Source organism: Perissodus microlepis, chromosome 14 (assembly GCF_051167445.1).
Source record: "Perissodus microlepis isolate ML-2025 ecotype Zambia chromosome 14, ASM5116744v1, whole genome shotgun sequence".
Lineage (NCBI taxonomy): Eukaryota > Metazoa > Chordata > Actinopteri > Cichliformes > Cichlidae > Perissodus > Perissodus microlepis.
This window is the reverse complement of record NC_140474.1, coordinates 682635-706099: the sequence shown is the minus strand read 5'-3', so window position 1 is coordinate 706099 and position 23465 is coordinate 682635. Positions and strand designations below refer to the sequence as shown.

The window sequence follows — 23465 nt, the reverse complement described above, 5'->3', positions numbered from 1 at the left end:
TTCATGGAGGATCGAAATAAAGAATTCATTGCTTAAATAATGAATTTTAGAATAAATTCTGCATTTGTAAATTCATTTTTGAATTCCACATTAATAAAGTGATTTTCAAATTGCTTTTAAAAATGGTGATTCCACTCATTTCAAAATCCATTTCCCTTTCCTGTTTGCTCAAGGATTAACTTTTGGATTAGCTGTTGGATTAACAACTTCATTTTAAAAATCCTGCTGCGATGCAAATTAGCCACACCGTGGGATGTAAGGAGCTCTCTGATTGGTTGGACAGACACAGGCTGTCTGCCAGGATTTTTCTAGCTCATTGCTTTGCCCTGCTAGGAAGCATGTGTGCTCGTACAAAGGCTGTCCAGCCTCGGGATTTACACTCGGCTCGACATGGATATGTGAAGAATGAAGGGACCCTGCAGCGAAACGGAGAGCTCAACCTCTGTGCGAAACCGGAGGAGAGACTGACCTAAGCTCCAACGGCGTTGCAGAGTTCCTTCCAGACACGTGACGTAAACTGCAGCCCCCTGTCTGAAATGATGTCCGCGGGGATTCCATGGAGGCGAAAAACGGGGTTAGTCAGGAGCCAGGCGGTCTCTAGTGCAGCGGGGAGCTTAGGGAGGGCGACTAAGTGAGCAGCTTTAGAGAAGCGATCGATAATGGTGAGGATGACTGAGTTACCAGACGAGGTGGGCAGACCAGTGATGAAATCAACAGAAATGTGTAACCAGGAGCGGCTTGGAGTCAGTAGAGGCTGGAGGAGACCGAAAGATGGTTGATGGACATTTTTGTTTTGAGCGCAGGTTGGGCAGGCGGCAGTGTATTTGCGGACATCCTTAGCGAGAGATGGTCACCAAGCGAAGCGTTGAAGAAAGGTGATTGTGCGGTGGACCCCAGGGTGACAGGTGAACTTGGCAGTATGAGCCCAATGTAGCACTCGTGACCTTACTGACGAGGGGATGAAGAGTAGCCCTGGAGGGCCCGTTCCGAGATCTGGTTCAGTCTGTTGAGCCTCTCTAATCGCCAACTCGATCTCCCAGGTCAGGGCCCCAATAACACACGTGGGAGGAAGAATGGGGGAGTCCTGAGCTGTGTCTTCGGAGGCGGTGAATTGGCGTGAGAGAGCGTCGGGCTTGACATTACCGGAACCTGGTAAATCTGGTAAAGAACAGGGCCCACCTGGCTTGCCTGGCGCTGAGTTGTTTAGCTGACCGAATGTACTCCAAGTTCTTGTGGTCAGTCCACGATAGCGCCCTCCAGCCAGTGATGCCACTCTTCCAGGGCGAGCTTGATGGCCAGTAGTTCTCGATCTCCCACGTCATAGTTTCTCTCTGCGGGGGAGAGGCGGTGAGACAAGTAAGTACATGGATGAAGCTTACCGCCTTGTTACTGGGAGAGCACCGCCCCACTCCCGCATCTGAGGCGTCCACCTACACGATGAACTGTTGGCTGAGGTTGTGTTGGACGAGGATGGGTGCCGAGGCAAAGCGTTCTTTCAGGTGAGTGAAGGCCTGTCGAGTCGGTTCATCCCAGCAGAAAGGAACCTTGGGTAAAATGAGACGATTCAGTGGCAAGGCAAGTTTACTATAGTCGCGGATGAAACGGTGGTAGAAGTTTGTAAATCCCAGAAAACTTTGGAGTTGCTTACGGTTAGATGGAGTCAGCCAGTTAACAACTGCTTGAACAGGGTCAGCTTTGAGATTACCTTGTTCGATGACGTAGCCCAGGAAGGAAACAGTAGTGACATGGAACTCACACTTCTCCCCTTTTACAAAGAGACGGTTCTCAAGGAGGGGTTGAAGAACTTGCCTGACATGGCGGTGGTGTTCGGTGACGGAGCGGGAGAAGATGAGGATGTCATCCAGGTAGACAAAGAGGTTGATGAAGTCCCGGTGCACGTCGTTCACAAGGGCCTGAAAAACAGCTGGAGCATTGGTGAGACCAAACGGCATAACAAGGTATTCAAAATGGCTGAGGTGAGTGTTAAAGGCTGTTTTCCACTCGTCCCCTTCTCTTATTCTTACCAGATGGTGGGCGTTGCACAGGTCCAACTTAGTGAAGATGGTGGCCCCCTGGAGAACCTCAAACGCGGAGCTTAACAGCGGGAGAGGATATTCGTTTTTAATGGTGATGTTGTTGAGGTCGCAATAATCTATGCAGGGCCGTAAACTTTTGTCCTTCTTAGCGACAAAAAAGAAGCCGGCGGCCACGGGAGATGATGAGGGGTGAATGAGACCTGCTGTATGTGACTCGTTGATGTACTTTCTCCATGCTCTCACGCTCAGGCTGAGACAGGCTGGATAAGTGACTGGTCGTGAGTGGTGTGGCCGGGAGAAGGTCAATCCCGCAATCATATGGCCGGTGAGGGGGAAGCGAACGTGCCCTATCCTTACACACTTGCTTAAGGTCATGGTAAATGGGCGGAACGGAGGAGAGGTCTGGCGGCTTGGAGAGCGGGAAATTGGTTAGCGGGTCCACGGAAGGTGTGGCGGCCTTTAAGCAGGACATGTGACATTCTTCTCCCCACCTCAGGATACTCTCCTTCTTCCAGTCAATCACAAGGTTATGTTGATGTAGCCAGGGATAACCAAAGACTAGCAGCGTGAGAGGAGCTTTAAACACATACAACTGTATGGCTTCAGAGTTCTTACCAGAGAGAGTCAGGGAAACAGGTTCTGTGATATGAGTGATGTCTGGGAGACGCTGACCACTAAGCTCTGTAACTTGAAGTGAATGCGGCAGAGGCTCCATGCTAAAATTTAACTTAAGCGCCAGCAAGGCGTCAATAAAGTTCTGTTCTGCCCCAGAGTCAATCAGAGCCCTAAGAGAATGAGTCTTGAGTTGCACAGTTAATTTTGCTGCAATCATGAGACGTGGAGGAGACCGTGAACAGGAGACCTCGCCCACCCGTACTCTCCTCTTTACTGGCGGGCGCGGTCTTTTGACAGAGCCGGACAAACAGTGGCAACATGGCCCTTGCGGCCGCAGTAAAAACACTCACCGGCCCTCCACCGCTGATGCCGCTCCTCAGGCGAGAGTCTGGACCATCCCAGTTGCATGGGTTGTTCACTCTCTTCCACACTGTCCGACACCTGATTTCCTCCGCTACTGGTCGCGCTTCCGCCTGGTGCCATCTCCGTGCGTCCCAGAGGCCTCTGGGTAATGTAGTTTCCAGTTCCCTGATGTGCTCGTAGGCGCTCGTCTACCTTCACACACAGTGTAATCACATCAGAGAGAGTCTTAGGTACATCCCTCATCATTAGTTCATTTTTCAGTTCATCGCAAACATTATTCAACAGGGTACTCATCAGTGCCGACTGCCCCCACCCGGTTTCTTCAGCCAACGTCCAAAACTCGACCGAGTACTCCGCCATACTGGACTTCCCCTGCTTTATGTTCAACAATCGGTGAGCGGCCGTCTCCGCCCTGGTGCCTTTTTCAAAAACACTTTTAAATTTAACAAGGAAGTCTTGGTACGTGATCTCAGGGTTAGTTCTTAAAACGGCTTGTGCCCAGCTTAATGCCTGCCCACGTAGCAGCTGAACAGGCAATTTTGGCTCCATCAGTTTCATAGGTCCTCCGTAACTGTCTGAACTGCATTGTCATCTGGGTCAAAAATCCCGCACACCTGTGAAACTCACCCGAGAAAGACTCTGGCACGGGTAATGATCGGTCCGGGGGTTCTGCGGGAGCCGACGTGGAGGAGATAGCTGGTGCAGGCGCCGGAGGTTCGGAAGCCGGTAACTGTGCAGAAGCAGACAGAGGAGGAGTGGATGGGCTCACCAAAGGTATTTGGTGAGCGTAGCCAGTTGCTGGTTAATGTGCCGCAGCATTTATTTGTGGCGTTCCAAGATTACTTCTGGGGTTGAGTCCGCTGAGTCCATGCTGGCTGGATCGTTATTGTTACGGTTGTATGTAGAGGACTCAATTGCAGGACTCCAGGATCAGATTCACATGAGAGAGTTGTATTTACAAGTCCACCAAGTGTATATACAAAAAGGTGCAGGGGAGTGCTTTGTACAACAGAGTGAGGGACGGGGCTCCAGGGAAATCCAAGGGGAAGGCACGCGTTCTCCAAGCAATCCACACACAGCAGGATCTCTCTCCAACACTCGCCAGTCGAGAATCACACGGGGAAGAATCCAGGAAGTCTGTAGACAGGGAGACGTGGTTAAATACAAAGTACAAAGAAACACTTAACTGAACTTGCTGTGGCTTGACTTTCACTAACGCGTGGCAGACAACGATCCAGCGAAGAACAGCAGTCACCACCTGGCTTAAATGCTGATAACCTTGATTAGGCTCAGGTGTTTCCTTTCTCTGAGGGTGTGGGCCGAGGGCGTGAATCCACAATGAGTTCTGTCCCACCAACAGGAGGAGAAAGAGAGTGGAAGTGAGAGAGAAAGATAGAAACCGCTGATCAGCGTCCAGACCTGACAAACACAATGCACTGAATCTCTTGAATGTCCAGTATATTCTAATCAGTACAATTTAAGCATTCACTGAACCTACAGTATCTACACCTTACACCTCTACACAATTATCACATGTAAATATAACAATCATCACTTCCCAACATCACACCAATATAATGAACTGTAACACAAATAATGCTCAGAGGTGAATGCTCTGACACAAGAAAGTCCCACAATCCCATTTGAACAGGCAGGAAACAAGAATATCTGCATATCTGAGGCAACAGAAAAGACCTAATGCCCCAAAATTAGGAATAGTCGACAATTACATGGTCTTCAGTGCCCTCTAGTGGCTAAATAACCCAACTGCGGTGCACAGATCCAACCCGCAACAAAGGCTACCGTGGTAAGTCACATGCCTCTACCAATCTCGACAAATCTCCTAGCATAAACCCCCTGTAATTATCGTCAAAGTACAACCCGTGCTATAAGTGGAAATGGACTCGTAGAACTGGAGGGATTTTGACTCACATTTGCGCAGGAACGCACACGGCTGGAGATCGCTATTCCCCCTCACTCATGGGTCATGTCCAAATTCATGGGCTGCATCTTCCTGAGGACCCGGCCTTCGCGGTCTACGTGGAGGATGCAGCCCATGAATTTGGACACGACCAGAGTCTACGAATTTGGACAGTCTTCGGCGCGTCGCTGTGACGTAATCGGTCTACAAAGGCGGCCTCAGGAGGATGCAGCCCATGAATTTGGACACGACCATGGAGAAAAACATGCCTAGTGTTGTATGTTCACCAGTATGATAATGATGAAGCAGTAATCTCAGTTAACGTGGTTTTATTAACCAACACAGCAGCAGAGAACTTACATGCTTGGATTCAATAACGGAATGGCGCCTATACCACTCAAAACATACACACACCTACACGGAGGTACGGCAAGCGGATTAGGACAAAATACCCAACTAACAGCAGGTTATCTACATCCCCCTTCTTTAGTACATCCCCAACCGGATATAAAGTTTAATGCATACTGAATAATAATAATCACAGCATAAAGGTGACATACGCTGATCCTTAGGAACATTTAAATTTGCAACCAGATGGAAGAAATAAACATGACAAAAATATCATTTTGCTGTATAAAGTTAAATATGATTACTACTGAAAATCACCTCAAACAGAATTTAACTTGAAGCATGGACATCAGTTACTGTTGGATCAAACATCAAACCTGAAAATGTTCTGAGTTTTAACCAGTACCCAATTAATCCCTATATCTTGGATTTGGTTTGCACACACGACCAAAGCGTGTCCTGTAAACACCATCACTCTTGGAAGGTCTTGGAGAATGCAAAACATCAGAAGAGCTCTCAACATGAGTGCTGTCTTTAAACTGTTCTACATCATTGTTTTCACCCACACCCTGCAGTCCATCATAATGATGATGATCAGTGTCTTTCTGAACAGTAACAGGCTCAGACACAGGCAATATGTGTCTGCGATTTCTCCTGTAAGTGTTTCCATCTGACTGTACCAGGTAGGATCAAGGTTCTTTACAAAGTTCCTTCACCACACCTGTGCGGTCATAACCCTGTGGGGTCATAACCCTGTGGGGTCTGTAACCTCACTACTTGTCCTTCGTTGAGAGGTGGAAGTGGTCGGCTGGATCTGTCATAACAGACCTTCTGAGTCAGTCTCTTGTTGAGAAGTTGGGCTTTCACTCTCTCAGATTCACGGTGTTGTGGTACGAGCAGTTTCGTTGTGATTGGGAGCGTAGTTCGAGTCTGTCTGGATAGAAGTCGTTCTGCAGAGGAACCCAGGTTCACATCACGTGGAACATTCCTGAGATTCAGCAGGTTGAGAAATACATCAGTGCCATCTCTGTGTGACTTCTCCATCAGCTGTTTAGCACTGCGCACTGCTCTCTCAGCAAGCCCATTGGATTGAGGATACTCTGGACTGCTGGTGACATGTTGAAAGTCCCACTGTGAAGCGAAGTCTTTGAAACGCTGGCTTGTAAACTGCCTTCCATTGTCTGAGATCAGAGTGTGTGGAGCACCATGAACTGAGAAGTGTCTTTTCAGCTTCTTGATGACTGTCGCTGATGTCAAATCCTTTAGCAGGTCAATCTGAAACCAGCCTGAGTATGAGTCGACTACTACTAAATAGTGCTGACAGTGCCACTCAAAGATATCTGTAGCCACTGTTGACCAAGGAAGATCTGGAACTTCATGCAGATGAAGGGGCTCTTTTTGTTGATGAGGTTTAGTGCTGTTACACACCGAGCAGGAAGTAACTGTTTGTTCAATAGCTCTTGACATGAACGGCCAGAAGACGATCCCCCGTGCTCTCCGCTTGGTAGCTTCTACGCCGGGATGTCCTCTGTGCATGATGGTGATGTAGTCTCCTTGCAGTGATTTTGGGATCACGGCTTTGGAACCTTTAAGAATGATGCCATCATCCACAATCAGCTCATCCCTGAAAGGAAAATATGGATGAACCGCCGTGGGAAGGTTGTGGAGTCGTTGTGGCCAACCATGTTTGATGAACGAGCTGAGCGCTTGCAGTGTTTCATCCTCAGCTGTGTGTCCTTTAAGTTCCTCCAGGCGTGAAGAAGAGATGCAGCTCACCGTCATGACATCAAAGTTGTCCTCTTCTTCAGACTGCTGGAAAGTGGAGCTGTTGGGAGCACGAGACAGTGTGTCAGCCAGATACATGTGTTTTCCACATTTATATGTGAGGGTGATGTTGTATTTTTGGAGCCTTAACAACATCCTCTGCAATCTGGCTGGTGCAGCGTGAATAGGTTTCTTTAGTATGGTGACCAGTGGCTGATGGTCTGTTTCTACGACCACAGGCTTGCCATAAATGTAGTCATGAAACTTTGTACATGCGACAACAACAGCCAGCAGCTCCTTTTCTATCTGAGCATATCTGGTTTCAGTGTCTGTCAGAGTACGTGAAGCATATGCCACAGGTCGCCCTTCCTGTAAGCAAGCTGCACCAAGACCATACTGTGATGCATCGCACGTTAGTGTCACAGGTTTGCTGACATCATAATATGACAGAACAGGTGGATTAGACATGTGCTCTTTAAGTGCTTCGAACGCAGTCTGATGCTGTGTGTCCCACATCCACTCGCTGTCCTTGTGTGTGAGCTGTCGCAGAGGAGCTGACAGATGGCTGAAGTTTGGAATGAATTTTCCAAGATAATTGACCATCCCCAGGAACCTCTGCAGGGCTTGGACATCTGTTGGAACTGGCATCTCTTTGATTGCGGCTGTTTTGGAAGGGTCTGCTTTAAGCCCCTCGCTTGTGAAAATGTGTCCGACATAACTGACCTGATTCAGCCGGAATTTGCACTTTAATGGGTTTAGTCGCAGGTTTACTTCTCTGGCACGATCAAGGACTTTTCTCAGGTTGTCGTCATGTTCTTTCATGGTTCTTCCGCCGATGAGTATATCATCAACAATGATGGCACATGGATACCCAGCGAATATCTGCTCCATGGCTCTCTGGAACACCTCGCTGGCAGCGTTAAGACCAAAAGGCATTCTGAGGAACCTGTAACGACCAAAACAAGTGCTGAAGGTGGTCAGCATGGATGATTTCTGATCCAATGACACCTGCCAAAAGAGTTCTTAGCATCCAAAACAGAGAACACAGTAGCATTCGACATTATTGCAGCCACTTCTTCTACTGTGCGCATGGGATGGTGTGGTCTTTTCAGAGCAGTGTTTAAATCTCGAGGATTTATGCATATCCTGATTTCATCTTTGCCCTTCTTGTTGGTGGCTACCATAGAAGACACCCAGTCTGTCGGCTCTGAGACGGGAGTAATGACGCCTAATTTCTCCATCCTGACCAGCTCTGCCTTGACTCTGTCTTTCATGGCCAAAGGGATGCGATGTGCTGGGCGAACAACTGGTTTCACATCTGGGTTCAGTGTCATGCGATAGGTGACTGGCAACCTTCCAAGCTCATCAGAAAATAAATCACTGTATTCTGTGATAAGCTGTTGTGACAGGTCATCTGCAGACGTGCTCAATTGGTGGACGTCATTGCTGAATGATACAAGTCCCATTTCTCTGCATGCACATAGTCCAAGTATTGGCTGAACATCTTCATTAATAACAAAGAATGATAGCACATGTGACTGTCCATGCAGAAAACACTGCAGCTTAATTACACCTGAGGTTTGAATCTTGCTGCCTCCAAACGCTACTAGGTTAACGGACTTGGGGTGCGCTTTCATTTGTTTATCTGCTCTTATAATGTTAACTGTTTTCTTGGGAAGCACATTACATTTAGCACCAGTGTCCACTTTCATCTCAACAGGAATCCCATTAATCTGCACGGTGACAAAAACTTCCTCTTTGTGTTCCACATGCACATCAGTTGCATGGGTCGCATATTGCAGGTTTACTCCATCAACGTAGAATGTGTCATCTCCGCTGTCATCAGCTTGGTCTGGTTCCACATGATGAACTGACTTTCTGTGTCTTGCTACGTTTTGGGTAGGCTGAACAGCTCTGCACCGTTTCTTAAAATGATTCCACTTTTTGCATGCATGACACTGCTGCCCAAAAGCTGGACATTTACTCTTTTTTGCAGCATGAGCGCCCCCACAGTTAGTACAGTTAGTGACATGCTGAGTTTCAGACCTGTCTCCTTGTATTTTCATTTTATCTCCTCTGTGCTTTCTTGTAAATTTGGGCTGGAGCACATCAACATTTGATGCAGATTGTTGAGGAAAAGCAAGTGTTTTATTATGCTCTTCAGTCATTTCATGAATCTGGCAGACAGATATGGCTTTTGCTAGCGTTAAATCACTATCACGCAGTAGCACTTTCCTTAAATTGTCATTGTTGATGCCACAAACTAGTCTGTCTCTTATTAGTTCTTCACTCAGATCACCAAATCTGCAGCTTTTTGCTTTAATCCGTAAATCACTTACATAGGATTCAACAGTCTCGCCAGTCCTCTGATTCCGCGTGTTGAACTTGTGTCTTTCCATCGTGACGTTGGTTTGTGGGCTGCACATTTCTCTGAATTTCCTTTTGAGGCACTCAGGATCCTCCTTCGATTCTGCAGGAATGAGGACTCGTCCTCCATCGCCGGGCTCTCTCACTTCTGGCGCGTAGACAAAAGACCGCTCCCGTTCTATAGCTTCGGGACCTGCTAAGTTGAGCAATATGTAGGCTTGTGTGCGCGCTGGCTTGTCAGAGTGTGCCGCCGCTATAAAAATGTCATACTCTTGCTCAAAAATGCGCCAATTTTCAGCAACATTACCATTGAAAACAAGCGGGTCGGGCCTCCTGAATCCTTCCGCCATGTCGGCTGCAGTCCGGATACAAAAAATGCACCCACAAAATAGACTTGAGACGGAAAAAAAAATACCGTCAACTACGAAGTACGTGTTCCGTCGCTTCTGACACCATGTTGTATGTTCACCAGAATGATAATGATGAAGCAGTAAACTCAGGTAACGTGGTTTTATTAACCAGCACAGCAGCAGAGAACTTACATGCTTGGATTCAATAACGGAATGGCGCCTGTACCACTCAAAACATACACACACCCACACGGAGGTACGGCAAGCGGATTAGGACAAAATACCAAACTAACAGCAGGTTATCTACACCTAGTGCTCCCCGGACTCGTGATACGGCAGGACCGTCATAAAAGCATGTGACGTCATCACCGCAGCAAACAGTAAGAACAAAGTGGAACTTATCGGCAGACATTACCAGTGCACTTATAACTATGCGACTGAAATATAAGGAGACTTTCGGACATGAATTTTTCTGCACTCCCTGTATATATATATATATATATATATATATATATATATATATATACATATACAGGGAGTGCAGAATTATTAGGCAAATGAGTATTTTGTCCACATCATCCTCTGCATGCATGTTGTCTTACTCCAAGCTGTATAGGCTCGAAAGCCTACTACCAATTAAGCATATTAGGTGATGTGCATCTCTGTAATGAGAAGGGGTGTGGTCTAATGACATCAACACCGTATATCAGGTGTGCATAATTATTAGGCAACGTCCTTTCCTTTGGCAAAATGGGTCAAAAGAAGGACTTGACAGGCTCAGAAAAGTCAAAAATAGTGAGATATCTTGCAGAGGGATGCAGCAGTCTCAAAATTGCAAAGCTTCTGAAGCGTGATCATCGAACAATCAAGCGTTTCATTCAAAATAGTCAACAGGGTCGCAAGAAGCGTGTGGAAAAACCAAGGCGCAAAATAACTGCCCATGAACTGAGAAAAGTCAAGCGTGCAGCTGCCAAGATGCCACTTGCCACCAGTTTGGCCATATTTCAGAGCTGCAACATCACTGGAGTGCCCAAAAGCACAAGGTGTGCAATACTCAGAGACATGGCCAAGGTAAGAAAGGCTGAAAGACGACCACCACTGAACAAGACACACAAGCTGAAACGTCAAGACTGGGCCAAGAAATATCTCAAGACTGGTTTTTCTAAGGTTTTATGGACTGATGAAATGAGAGTGAGTCTTGATGGGCCAGATGGATGGGCCCGTGGCTGGATTGGTAAAGGGCAGAGAGCTCCAGTCCAACTCAGACGCCAGCAAGGTGGAGGTGGAGTACTGGTTTGGGCTGGTATCATCAAAGATGAGCTTGTGGGGCCTTTTCGGGTTGAGGATGGAGTCAAGCTCAACTCCCAGTCCTACTGCCAGTTTCTGGAAGACACCTTCTTCAAGCAGTGGTACAGGAAGAAGTCTATCGTCCACCTGGGCCTTACACAGAGTTTCTGTCTGATTTCTCAGACTTTATATCTAATTTAGTTCTGAGCTCAAATAAAATAATTATTGTGGGTGATTTTAACATCCATGTAGATGCTAAAAATGACAGCCTCAACATGGCATTTAGTCTGTTATTAGACTCAATTGGCTTCTCTCAAAATGTAAAAGAACCCACCCACCACTTTAATCACACTCTAGATCTTGTTTTAACATATGGCATAGAAACTGAACATTTAACAGTGTTTCCTGAAAACCCTCTCCTGTCTGATCATTTCCTGATAACATTTACATTTACAATAATTGATTACACAGCAGTGGAGAGTAGATTTTATCAAAGTAGATGTCTTTCTGAAAGCGCTGTAACTAAGTTTAAGAATATAATCCACCCACTGTTATCATCTTCAATGCCCTGTACCAACACAGAGCAGAGCAGCTATCTGAACGCTACCCCAACAGAGGTCGATTATCTTGTTAATAATTTCACCTCCTCACTACGTACGACTCTGGATACTGTAGCTCCAGTGAAAACTAAGGTCTCTAATCAGAAGTACCTGACTCCGTGGTATAATTCTCAATTTCCATTTACATATCACCCTATTAGAGCACTTCGCTCTCGCTCTGCAGGCCTACTTGTTGTTCCTAGAGTATTTAAAAGTAGAATGGGAGGCAGAGCCTTCAGTTTTCAGGCCCCTCTTCTGTGGAACCAGCTTCCAGTTTGGATTCGGGAGACAGAAACTATCTCTACTTTCAAGATTAGGCTTAAAACTTTCCTTTTTGCTAAAGCATATAGTTAGGGCTGGACCAGGTGACCCTGAATCCTCCCTTAGTTATGCTGCAATAGACGTAGGCTGCCGGGGATTCCCAAGATGCATTGAGTTTTTCCTTTCCAGTCACCTTTCTCACTCACTATGTATTAATAGACCTCTCTGCATTGAATCATACCTGTTATTAACCTCTGTCTCTCTTCCACAGCATGTCTTTTATCCTGTCTTCCTTCTCTCACCCCAACCGGTCGCAGCAGATGGCCGCCCCTCCCTGAGCCTGGTTCTGCCGGAGGTTTCTTCCTGTTAAAAGGGAGTTTTTCCTTCCCACTGTCGCCAAAGTGCTTGCTCATAGGGGGTCATATGATTGTTGGGTTTTTCTCTGTATCTATGAAGCGCCTTGAGGCGACTTTTGTTGTGATTTGGCGCTATATAAATAAAATTGAATTGAATTGAATTGAATTGAATTGAATTGCATCCTTCAAGAAAAACATGATTTTCATGCAGGACAATGCTCCATCACACGCGTCCAAGTACTCCACAGCGTGGCTGGCAAGTAAGGGTATAAAAGAAGAAAAACTAATGACATGGCCTCCTTGTTCACCTGATCTGAGCCCATTGAGAACCTGTGGTCCATCATCAAATGTGAGATTTACAAGGAGGGAAAACAGTACACCTCTCTGAACAGTGTCTGGGAGGCTGTGGTTGCTGCTGCACGCAATGTTGATGGTGAACAGATCAAAACACTGACAGAATCCATGGATGGCAGGCTTTTGAGTGTCCTTGCAAAGAAAGGTGGCTATATTGGTCGCTGATTTGTTTTTGTTTTGTTTTTGAATGTCAGAAATGTATATTTGTGAATGTGGAGATGTTATATTGGTTTCACTGGTAAAAATAAATCATTGAAATGGGTATATATTTGTTTTTTGTTAAGTTGCCTAATAATTATGCACAGTAATAGTCACCTGCACACACAGATATCCCCCTAAAATAGCTAAAACTAAAAACAAACTAAAAACTACTTCCAAAAACATTCAGCTTTGATATTAATGAGTTTTGTGGGTTCATTGAGAACATGGTTGTTGTTCAATAATAAAATTATTCCTCAAAAATACAACTTGCCTAATAATTCTGCACTCCCTGTACATATACATACATATATATATACATACATATATATATATGTATGTATATATATGTGTATATATATATGTATACATATATACACATATATATACATATATACCGGGACGACGAACAGGAACGAAGAACAGGAACAGTGAAGGGAGGAATTGTGGATTTTCAGGATGACGGCAGGCAACCGACTCCCACCCGGCAATCAGAGGGAGCCACCGCAGGGGGGACTCATCCACAACCAATGGCAGTTACACCAGGGGTGACTCAGCCTCAATCAGTGGCAGCTACACCACAGGTGACCCAGTCCCAACCAGCAGCAGGGACATCAGGGGTGTCCACGTCCCAACTAGTAGCTGGGACATCACAAGGCAGCATCACAACACAGAGTGTGACCTTGCTTCCTCTTTCACACTTCAGCCCAGAAGGAGCTCTGAAAGAAACTCAACCTGAGGCTTCTAAGAGTGCAGACCAGGCGACAGCAGAACGTGTCAGCCAGGAAGTGGCAGCCCAGGATTCATGGACCACAGAGGAGGATACGCCTGGACTGGAGTTTGACAGTCAAGGTGAGGCAAAAGGCCTCTCAGAGGCCAAACATCGTTGACCTCAAGGAAAACCAGTGGCAGGGGGCGGTTGTAGGAAAAGTGCACACCAACCGGGAAGCCATGACAAAGCTAAAGGAGAAGGTGAAGGAACTAGAGGAGAGGATAGTAAAAGAAGGGATAGAGAGGTTGGAGGAGGAGATTAAGATGTCAGCAGCGAAGCGATGGAAACCACGAGTAGCGTTAACCCTGGGGGCTGAAGGCACCTCAGCAAAGTCTGATGTTTACCTGGCCCCCAGGAAGCATCGCTCTGGAAGGATTTTTGTGGGAGGAAGAGAGGAGAGACAGTCGATCTTTGAAAAGAACCAGAGGCGGAGCATTGCACAGGGACAGACTGGGGAGGCGGATTTCGATGCAGAAGACGAGTCGCAGCTCTCTATGCCTTTGCTGATGGGACCAAAGGGAGGACCAGTGTATCAGCCATATAACATCAGAGATCTGGACGCGGTGGTGAAGCAACTGCTGAAACTGCAACTGGCAGAGGCCAAAAACAAAGTAAACGAAAAGAAAAAAGAAAGTAAGGAGGGAGCTAAGAAAATGCTGGTGGCAAAGCCTCAGGGCGATCCTGGGCCTGACTGGCCAGATCTGAACCCAAATCTGTATCCTGATGACCGATGGCCCGCCAATGGACCAAGGCAAGGACGACCCGTGGGGAATTGGGGGGCCGGAATATCGCAGAGAGGGCGTGGTGGATACGGAAGGGGAGAACCAAGGGGTCGTGGTCTGGGGGGGACCTATGCTGGACCCAAACGTGTGTTACAGGTGTGGAGAACAAGGACACTGGGCTCGACAGTGTCGTAATGTGATACAACAAGAGCAATATTATCCAACCCAGGCACGTGGAGCTCCCCGAGGCAGAGCAGCCCAAAGAATGGGATATCAAGCTCCAAACCCAGGCATGGCGCCGGTGGCTCAGTATCCCGTGGCCGACTGGGGCTGGGGAGAAGGAGCAGTACTGACGGGACCCACAGAGACCCGACAGCATGGGAATGGCAGATCCTATGTTGTCGATGACCGTGGAAGGCACAGAAATGACCTTCCTGGTGGACACTGGAGCGACTTACTCAACGCTGAGACAAAGACCAAGCAGTGCAATACTTTCCAATCACATGGTGAGTGTGGTGGGTTTCTCTGGGGTTCCAATGACTCTGCCAGTAACCGACCCAGCCCCGGCAGAGCTGGGAAAACAGACTTTGAAACACAGATATGTGGTGTCTCCTCACGTGCCTGTGAATCTGATGGGCAGGGACCTGCTCATTAAACTAGGAGCCACTATCATGTGTTCGGCTGATGGACTAACAGTTACACTTGTGGAAGTGGAAGAAGACATTTTAAGACAATATCAGCTGCGGAAACCTTGAAAGTTACAAAAATTACTTGTAACACGTTACTGTAATCCGATTACTTTTTTCAGGTAGCACTTTCACTTCATTCTAGCTGCAAAAGCACGCTCTGCAAAAGCATGCAGTTTCCTGACAGCAGTTTTTGGCACAGACTGTACTCAGAGTTAGGCCTTTCTCATATGAAGCAATATAATCAGTATATAAACATTTAAGATAAAAAAAGTTAAACCTCAACAGGAAGTAATCAGTAATTAATTACTGGTTACTTTTTTCAAGTAACTTGACCAACACTGTTTGTTACAAGTGTTGGGCAAGTTACTTTGAAAAAGTAATTAATTATAGTTATAGTTACTTCTTCAAAAATGTAACTGAGTTAGTAACCGAGTTATAAGATTCTAAAAGTATTTAATTACTTTAAAGTAACTATTGACTTACTTTAATAAAATAACTAACTGTCTGGGGGTCCAGGGTATAATTGGCCATTTTTAACCACTTTTGATGTTTCCTCTACATTTCACCTTTAAAAACTCTTTACTTTGCCTTGTTTGGTATCATTGTTTTCAGCACAGACTCAAGTTAAAATTTTACTGTAACAACCACAAACATTTATTGAATCATGTTTCATAACTTTAAATGCAAATATAAATTGTCAATTTTAAAATCATATGCACAAGTTTTGCAAACAACAAAGTTATTTGCAGCCATTTACCTTTTACCCTTTTTTTAAATAACCATTTCAAACTATTTACAGAACAATCAGCTGTTCTGCATCAATAAGATGCCACACAAATTATTTGTGCCACTCCAAATATTTCTGTCCACTATAAAGGAGAACATCACAGCCTGATACCTGCAGGTCTGACAGCAGCAGGTGTATCACTCCTGTTTCTACCTGGAGACAGCAGTCGCCTCATTGTTCTGACACACAACACAAAACTATCCACAACACCACACACTAACTACACAAGAAAGCACATTAACTACACACTCCAAACATGCTAAACGTCACAAATCTCTCACATCTCAAAACTCGCTCTCTCTCTTTTTCTGCTGTCTCTCTCTCGCCGTCACTCCTAAAACTTCCCCCTCTTACTAAACAACCAAATGTCATGTTGCCATATCAGTTTTTGATTGGTCGACATGGTGCATTTTTCCACCAACACGAACGGGCTGTTTTTTGTTTCGTTTTTTTTATTTTTTGCTCATAAGCAGAGAGTGCTCGCTGCGCTGTCCTTAGACAGTAAACGTGAAACTATTGAGGAAAAAACGCCGCGTATATATTGTTTATCCTGACTCTGGTTTTATGTGGCCTATCAACACAGTTTATAAACTGGTATATGTCACCTTGTTGCTTTGTCATCTTGGTCATGTGATTGGCTTACCACGACTGCTTTATTCTTCCTCAGTCAAACAGCAGCACTCATGCGATTGTTTTGCCCCCTGAGCTCCAGGTGTTGTGCCAAAAAGTTATTGTCAGCCAGAAAGTGATTGCCGCTGTAGCGCCCAGATTACTTACAGCTACTTCCGTGCAACTAATATAACCTGCGGTAAGCTGAGGACAGCTTCAACCGTCTGCTTGTTGAAAAATAGTAACGCGACTGCATTTTCTTGTTAGTAACGGTAACGGGGTTGTAATGATAGAAATAGTAATTAGTTAGATTACTCGTTACTGAAAAAAGCAACGCCGTTAGTAACGCCGTTATTCCCATCACTGATTGTCACTGTGTCAGAGTCGCATCATCACAGAGGAACATAATCTGTTGAAAATTAAACACTGCTGTGCAGCCAACAATGCAAACCCTGGCAGTCGAGGCGCATGTTGAACAGAAATGAATGAAGCCTGAACCAATGTGTTGTTGGTGGAAAAATACAAGCAACTTTCTTACTGAGACAGGCAGCCAGCTGAAGCATCACACATGCTTAACATGTGCTCAGCCTTCAGACACTGTTTCTTTGTGAATGTGAATTAATTTTAGTCGAGGTTTACTTTGTAGAGACACAACAGACAGCTCGGGTGGACTCGTCTGGAGTCCAGCTCTAAAGCTGACATTGTTCTTGTTGAATGTGCAGTTAGTTTTCATTCAGACATGAAATGACAGATTTCTTTCTTTCTTATTTTAATAGAGGATTTTTAAATTTAACAACACACAAGTATTCATACAGAGGACAATCACAAACCAAAACCCACAACATCTCTAATGTTTGATTTTTATTTCAGCGTGAACTAGAATCACCCCACCTGCTAATGATTTATTTTCTAATGTGGACCACAAGAATGAAGCTCTTGAAACTGTTTTGTTTGAATAGAGATGAAAAGAACCCTAACCCTAACGTTACAGCTGCAGTGACCGTCAGCATGCTGCATGTGTTTCAGGCACTTCCTGTAGGCAGGGTTGGGACTCATTGGCTGCTACATATACTGGATGATATGGCAATGACCCTGTTGCCACTAGGTGGCACTGTGACTGTAACTGAATACTGGCAGGTAGCTGTGCTCAGGCTGGGACTCGCATGCAATGGGGTCAACTGAACAATTTATTAATCACAGCAACTTAAAATTTCATATCTAAATATCAAAATTTGCCACAGTTCCCATGACACACCTCCATCACAGCATGAAGAGGTCGGCACATCAGACTCTTCAAAGTCTTCTGAAAACTGATCTGTTACAACTCAAGCAGGAGTTTGTTCAAATCTATCTTGATGGACAGAACTATGCAGAGAAACGTTTAAATTTTAATTAACTTCCTGTTAAATAAAAGTTCAACTAAGAAAACTTTATTAGCAAAGATGCCAAAATGGAATTCAAAATGGCTGATTTCCTGTTGGGTTTGGATGTGGGAGGCTTTTTTACATGTATGTTCTGAAATTAATGTATTTATTAAATAAACTGTGTTTTATATATTGAGCTCCCAGTTTATTTATTCTTAGCTTTGTGTGAGGAACCTGATGACACCAACACCTGGACCTAATAACACACAGCGATACAAGCTTTTCTTTTAAAAGACTCAACGCCAGTTAGCACTGATCAATAAACTCTGAGAGAGAAACTGTGTGATGTTCTCTGAAGACAGCAACATGAGCTCCCAACTCCCCTTAGCTTTCACTTTAACATCTTCAAGTTTTAAGTAAATCATCCTGTAATGCAAGTGTTCCAATATTAAAATACAAGTTTTTTCCTCTGGGAATTTTAAGATCCTGAGCTGTTACTGAGCTGTGCGTCTCACAGAAATCTTTGCATGTGAAGATGCTTCAGAGCTGATGTTTCTGATGCATGACCTGTTGGAAAACAGAGAACAGCTCTGGCTGAGTCATCAGGGCGCGACAGAGATTCGTGTTGTCTCGGTTTTATTGTCTGGAGCAGAGCGGAGCTGTTTTGGGAGACCCTGCCCAGTTGGGTCGGTGTCAGGGGATCATCAGGTAACTCGTTGCCTGTAAATCTCAAAGTTTGGAGCTCACACCAGTTTACAGACAAAGACAGAGAGATAAGAGGGGAGATAAATACTCCAGCGCTACTGAAACCATGGAGGAAACGAGGACACGCCAACAATACAGGATGTTATTACAGCAGAGGCTCGGAGAGAAACTTCGCCATCAGATACCATCTGTAATTTCTAGAAATACAAAGAAAACAGAAAAGCTCCAAAATTAATGAGACCACAACACCAGAAGTCACCCTATTGGTCTAAAACATAAGGTTTCTAAAGGATGGTTCACAAAGTGCAAAAACCTGACGGAGCATTTGATGTTCAAGCACATCGTCTGTGGTTACACTATGTTTGTGTCGGTCTGATTGGTGGGAAATATTTTTGCCTTGTGTAACATGAGTGTAACTTGATCAGGGTTGGGGGGTGCTGGACTCAGGCGTGCCGCCCCAGGTGTATCCATCATCGGGAACCGTCTTGAGGGGCATGGGGGATCTGAGTAAAGCCAAATCACATGAATCTGGGTGCAGCAAGAAGCCAGAGAAAACACTGCTGGCCTCATTGCTGACATACATGCCGTTGGTTACCATATCCTTCACCTGAATCCACACCCAATCTCCCCTCAGCAGGTGAAGGACAACTGACTGTGAGGTGGTCGCTAACTGGCTGGCCTCTGTGGTTTTAATAACTGGCATGAAGTTACGAAAGAGGCCGATTTTCAGGACTTTGTCAAAGACGGTGACGTGATAGCTGAAGACATAGGTGCCATTGATAGGGGCGATGTAGATGCCGGTGCTGGGGTTGTAATTCTGCTGGATGTTGTAGAAAACATAGGAGAAAACCACGGGGGTGTCAGGTGAGGGAAAGCTGGTCGTCAGGCCTGCAGCAAAGGCCGACTGGATGGCGGGCATGCAGGGACCTGGAGGACCCATCATCCCTATGTGCCCCATGTCTCCCTTTATCCCCTGGGGCCCTCTTTGGCCCTCGGTGCCCATTGGTCCCACATCACCTTTGACTCCTGTATCTCCTTTTTCGCCTTTATGTCCATTGGCTCCATCTATACATCTGCACTCCCCCTGTGGCCCCAGCTCTCCTTTCTCACCCACAGAGCCAGGAACACCAGGGGGCCCAAACTCTCCCATCTCACCCTTGACACCTTTGGGACCCGGCATCCCCGGGGTGCCAGGCAGACCTCTGGATCCTGCAGGGCCTATCAAACCAGTTGGTCCCTGAGTTCCAGGGATGGACTTGCAATTATCAGGACAGACACCATCATCTCCTCTAGGACCCGGATCCCCCTGAAGACCCACAAAACCTTGCTCCCCTTTTTCACCTGCAGACCAACAAAAACAGGATAAGGAGGTGTTCTGAGGCTCGATGGGTGAAGCACCCGATGACTGCCTCATCACTCACCTGTGAAGCCCTGCAGTCCTCTGAGTCCTGCAGGCCCCTGAGGTCCCCGGTCGCCCCTATCCCCATCATCGCCTTTTTGTCCTAAAGTTTGAACACAAAACAGATAAAGTCAGGTGACTCACACCATGGTAAACATTTAGTTATAGCAAAACAGAAAATCACAAGTAGAGTCCAAGCAGTTTAGGGCACTAAGAAGATAACACACATTTCTTTTTACTACAGCAGCCCCTAGTGGTGAAATGAAGTATTTTTCAGACAAGTTCATAAAGAGAAGACAGTCAATGATGCAGAAACAGGAGCAGCTTCAAACCTTTTATAATTTCCACTGCTCGTAACAGGAACTGATCATCTATCGTCCAATAATTTAACTTCAGCCTCTCACAGCAGCTTTCGGGGCGACTAATACAGTCAGCATGTAGGAATATTTAAGAGCTAAACCAGGAATTTGTGTTTCTTTTTGCTCTCGTGGTAAATGCTATAAAAACAAAGAGATTCAAATTTGAAGTGGTGTTTTTGATTGGCTGTAGGCATTTTGGGAAAAACTGTTCAAATAAAATAAAATAAAGTAAATAATAATAATAATAATGGCTGTTCACGCGATACAACGTAATAGATAAACAATTAAATGACAGAAGAGTTCCTGATTTTTCATGATCTACTAGAGAAATTATTATTTATATAATAACAGGACAGTGTGGAGAAGGAGCTATCAGAACTCTTTCTGTAACATTTATTTATTATAATTTAAGCCCAAACAGTCGTGCTAACAGTCATTTACTATGGCCACGTCTTTGTCCTGTAGAAAAACGGACACGTACAGTTTAAATTAAACTTATTGTTCCTATATTGAGAAAATTAACATAAATTACAGATTAAATGTGGAGTTAAACTTCTCTAAACTGAGACAAAGGAAAGCTTCTCTTCTCGGGAGCACTGAAACATAATTTAACATAACATAATTTCGTGAGGGATTAATAAAGTATTCTGATTCTGATTCTGAAATTCAAATCGTCCTGTTTGTGGCTCACAGTGTAAAGTAGTTTGACATTCCTTCACATAAAATGTTTTTTTAAATCCCATTTAGATTTCCAATCATAGGAATGAGATGCTTGGCCAGGTACAAAGATTGCTTTGGTGAAAAGAATCAGTGTCCAATCAGTGAGCCACATCTTGCAAAATTAGTTTTTTTCTACCTGACAGAGACTCTTAAAGAAGGAAAAATGGAAATATTGGGAATACTGAGCCTGCTTCACAGCATTCCCCATCAGTAACCTTTGGCTCCTTGGCTGCCCACGAAACCTGGAGGACCTCTGAACCCAGACATGCCTCTTTTCCCAGCACTACCAGGAATACCTGACGGGGAGAGCAACAGACTGATTAACCGACAAAGCAACAATAGCTGCAGTTCATTCACTGTCCAACAGAGGCAGAGGTAAATCAGCCCCATGTTAATTTAAGCATGTGTGCAGACTGATACACAATCTGTAAGCTTCTCATATTCGTCATGTTTTTCTTTCTTTATTTTCGGTCTGATGGAAATAAAATAATGTAAAAATGTTCTGTGTGGTCTGTAATGTCATGATATAGATCCAGGTTACCTGGCAGCCCTTCGTCTCCGCGGTTTCCTTTGGGCCCTCTGGTGTTCTGGCACCGAGTGCAGACACAAAACCAGGGGATCTGCTGCTCGGGGACGCTGGACTGAAGGAGCATCTGGCAATAAGCATCCCGGTCACTGACAGCTGCTGGGTCAAAGGTGAGGACAGGGGACTGGGTCCCATTTGTTAACATGACAACAGGAAGGAACATCACCGCCAGCAGGGCATGAAGAAGAAAGGTCACCATGGTCTGCAGAGAAAAAGGAGATGCTTGAACTTCCTCCTGCTGCTGATGTCAGTTTGTGCAGGGCTCTGAAGCTGTGTTTGAGAGTTTCCTGGAAGGACGTGAACATTTCATCGGGGAGTTAAAGGACAGTCAGCCAGCGACGGAGGTCAGGAGCTTCCATGAACTCTGGTTAACTCACCGATGAGGGCTTGTACATTTGCCACGAAAATAAAGAATACATCTTCATTTTTATTTGAAAAAACAGTGCCCTGGAGTCCTCGGGTCACTTTTAAAATAAGATTTTATCTTCTGGAAACTTTCTGTCTTTTCAAATCTGTTCAAAGAGGGTTTTATTCAGTGCGATCTGCCTAAAATCTGTCTGTGTTATCAAATTATATTATGTCTATATTTAAGTATAGTAAACTGTTTTCGTGTTAAATATTATTTAGTTAAGTCTGGTTTTGTGTCATTAATTCGTTTTAATTTGAAATGTTACAAACATGCTTTGGTGTCCTGTGTTTGTCGTCTAGTGTTTGAAAATGCATTTTATACAAATTAATAAAAATAGTCACTCGTTTTTTCCTGGTTTAAAGGTTTTAAAGAAACTCACCTTGTCGTGTTTCTCGCCTTCTGCCTTTTCTCTGAGTTCACCTCTCACAGCAGCTAATAAAACACCTGGACCACGCCCACCCGGTGCCCCACCCACATATGTGTGTGTTTGTGTGTGTGTGTGTTAGTCTGCATTTCATGTTTTTGACTGTACTGAAAATGTGACCCCATTGCAGCCTCACAGGTGTCAGATGACAGGGCACACACACACACACACACACACACACACACACACACACACACACACACACTTACAGTTTGCAGCTGTTTGTGATCAGCAGAATGATGTCAGACCCTCATCTCCTCCTCCTCCTCTTCCTCCTCATCTCAGTGGTGCACGACGGTCTCCGCAGCGTGTGCGGTTACAAGTACAGTTTTTGCAGGTTGTTACTGAAACATCAAACCAACAACACGAAGGAGAAATATCATTTAAATAAAACACAATATGAGAACAAAATCAGAATAAGTCAGTTAAAGCCAAAAAAGAAAGCTGCTCAGGTGAGTGGAGGAGGCCCTGATAGGCCCAGGTGTAACTATAGTCCTTCTCTGATGTACGATCCGGCAGGTTGACTGAAGGTCGTCATCGGATCCCGCACAGACAAACGCTCCATAGGCGGGACCTCATTAAAGCCGCACCCTGGGAATCAGGATGTGGGTCAACTATACAGCAGAGCGGGTGATACACCCACGACGTGATGGCTCAGGTTCAGGACTAGACTCCCCAAAACTCCCAGCTTCACATGCAAGGACAAAGAAAAAAAGGCTACATGGGTGGAAATCGATCCCTCCCGATGGCAAAGGCCTCTATCTGTTCTTCCTGCTGTTTTACTGGCACAGGCTTTATAATATAATACTGTCAATCATTATAATATGACCTCAGAAAAAGGAGAAGTTTTAGGGCCTGAGTGAACTTCCTCTTTTATGGGCAATAAGACATTTTATACGAAGGAGATAACAACATACAAGATCTATACGTTACAAACCTCCTTGATGCCATGAAAGGCACATTATACAATACAGAAACATGACTGTTAGAAGTTTTAGTTTTCAGGTATCAGAGGTATAATCAGCTAGAGCAACTTTAGGAACTGCTGCCATGAAGTGTGGAGCAATGACTGAAACCCTGAAGGAGGCAGGTAGTCCAAGA

At 45.2% G+C, this 23465-nt stretch overlaps 1 protein-coding gene across 1 annotated transcript; it reads right to left on the bottom strand.

Annotated features, from left to right (window-relative positions):
- Positions 1–17164: 17164 nt before the first annotated feature.
- LOC146372763 (uncharacterized) lies at positions 17165–21754 on the bottom strand. The gene is made up of 4 exons (XM_084951945.1): positions 21487–21754; positions 21161–21241; positions 19889–19969; positions 17165–19808 (listed from the first exon to the last, which is right to left on the bottom strand). The coding sequence occupies exons 1-4, from the start codon at positions 21728–21730 to the stop codon at positions 18889–18891; spliced, it is 1326 nt and encodes a 441-aa protein (XP_084808071.1). The 5' UTR covers positions 21731–21754; the 3' UTR covers positions 17165–18888.
- Positions 21755–23465: the final 1711 nt, after the last annotated feature.

Coding starts and splice junctions, on each gene's coding strand:
- LOC146372763 (XM_084951945.1), bottom strand. CDS start 21,730: ATGGTGACCTTTCTTCTTCATGCCCTGCTGGCGGTGATGTTCCTTCCT. Junction 19,970..21,160: donor GGGCAGCCAAGGAGCCAAAG/GTTACTGATGGG, acceptor TTCAAACTTTAG/GACAAAAAGGCGATGATGGG. Junction 19,809..19,888: donor AGGACTGCAGGGCTTCACAG/GTGAGTGATGAG, acceptor GTTGGTCTGCAG/GTGAAAAAGGGGAGCAAGGT.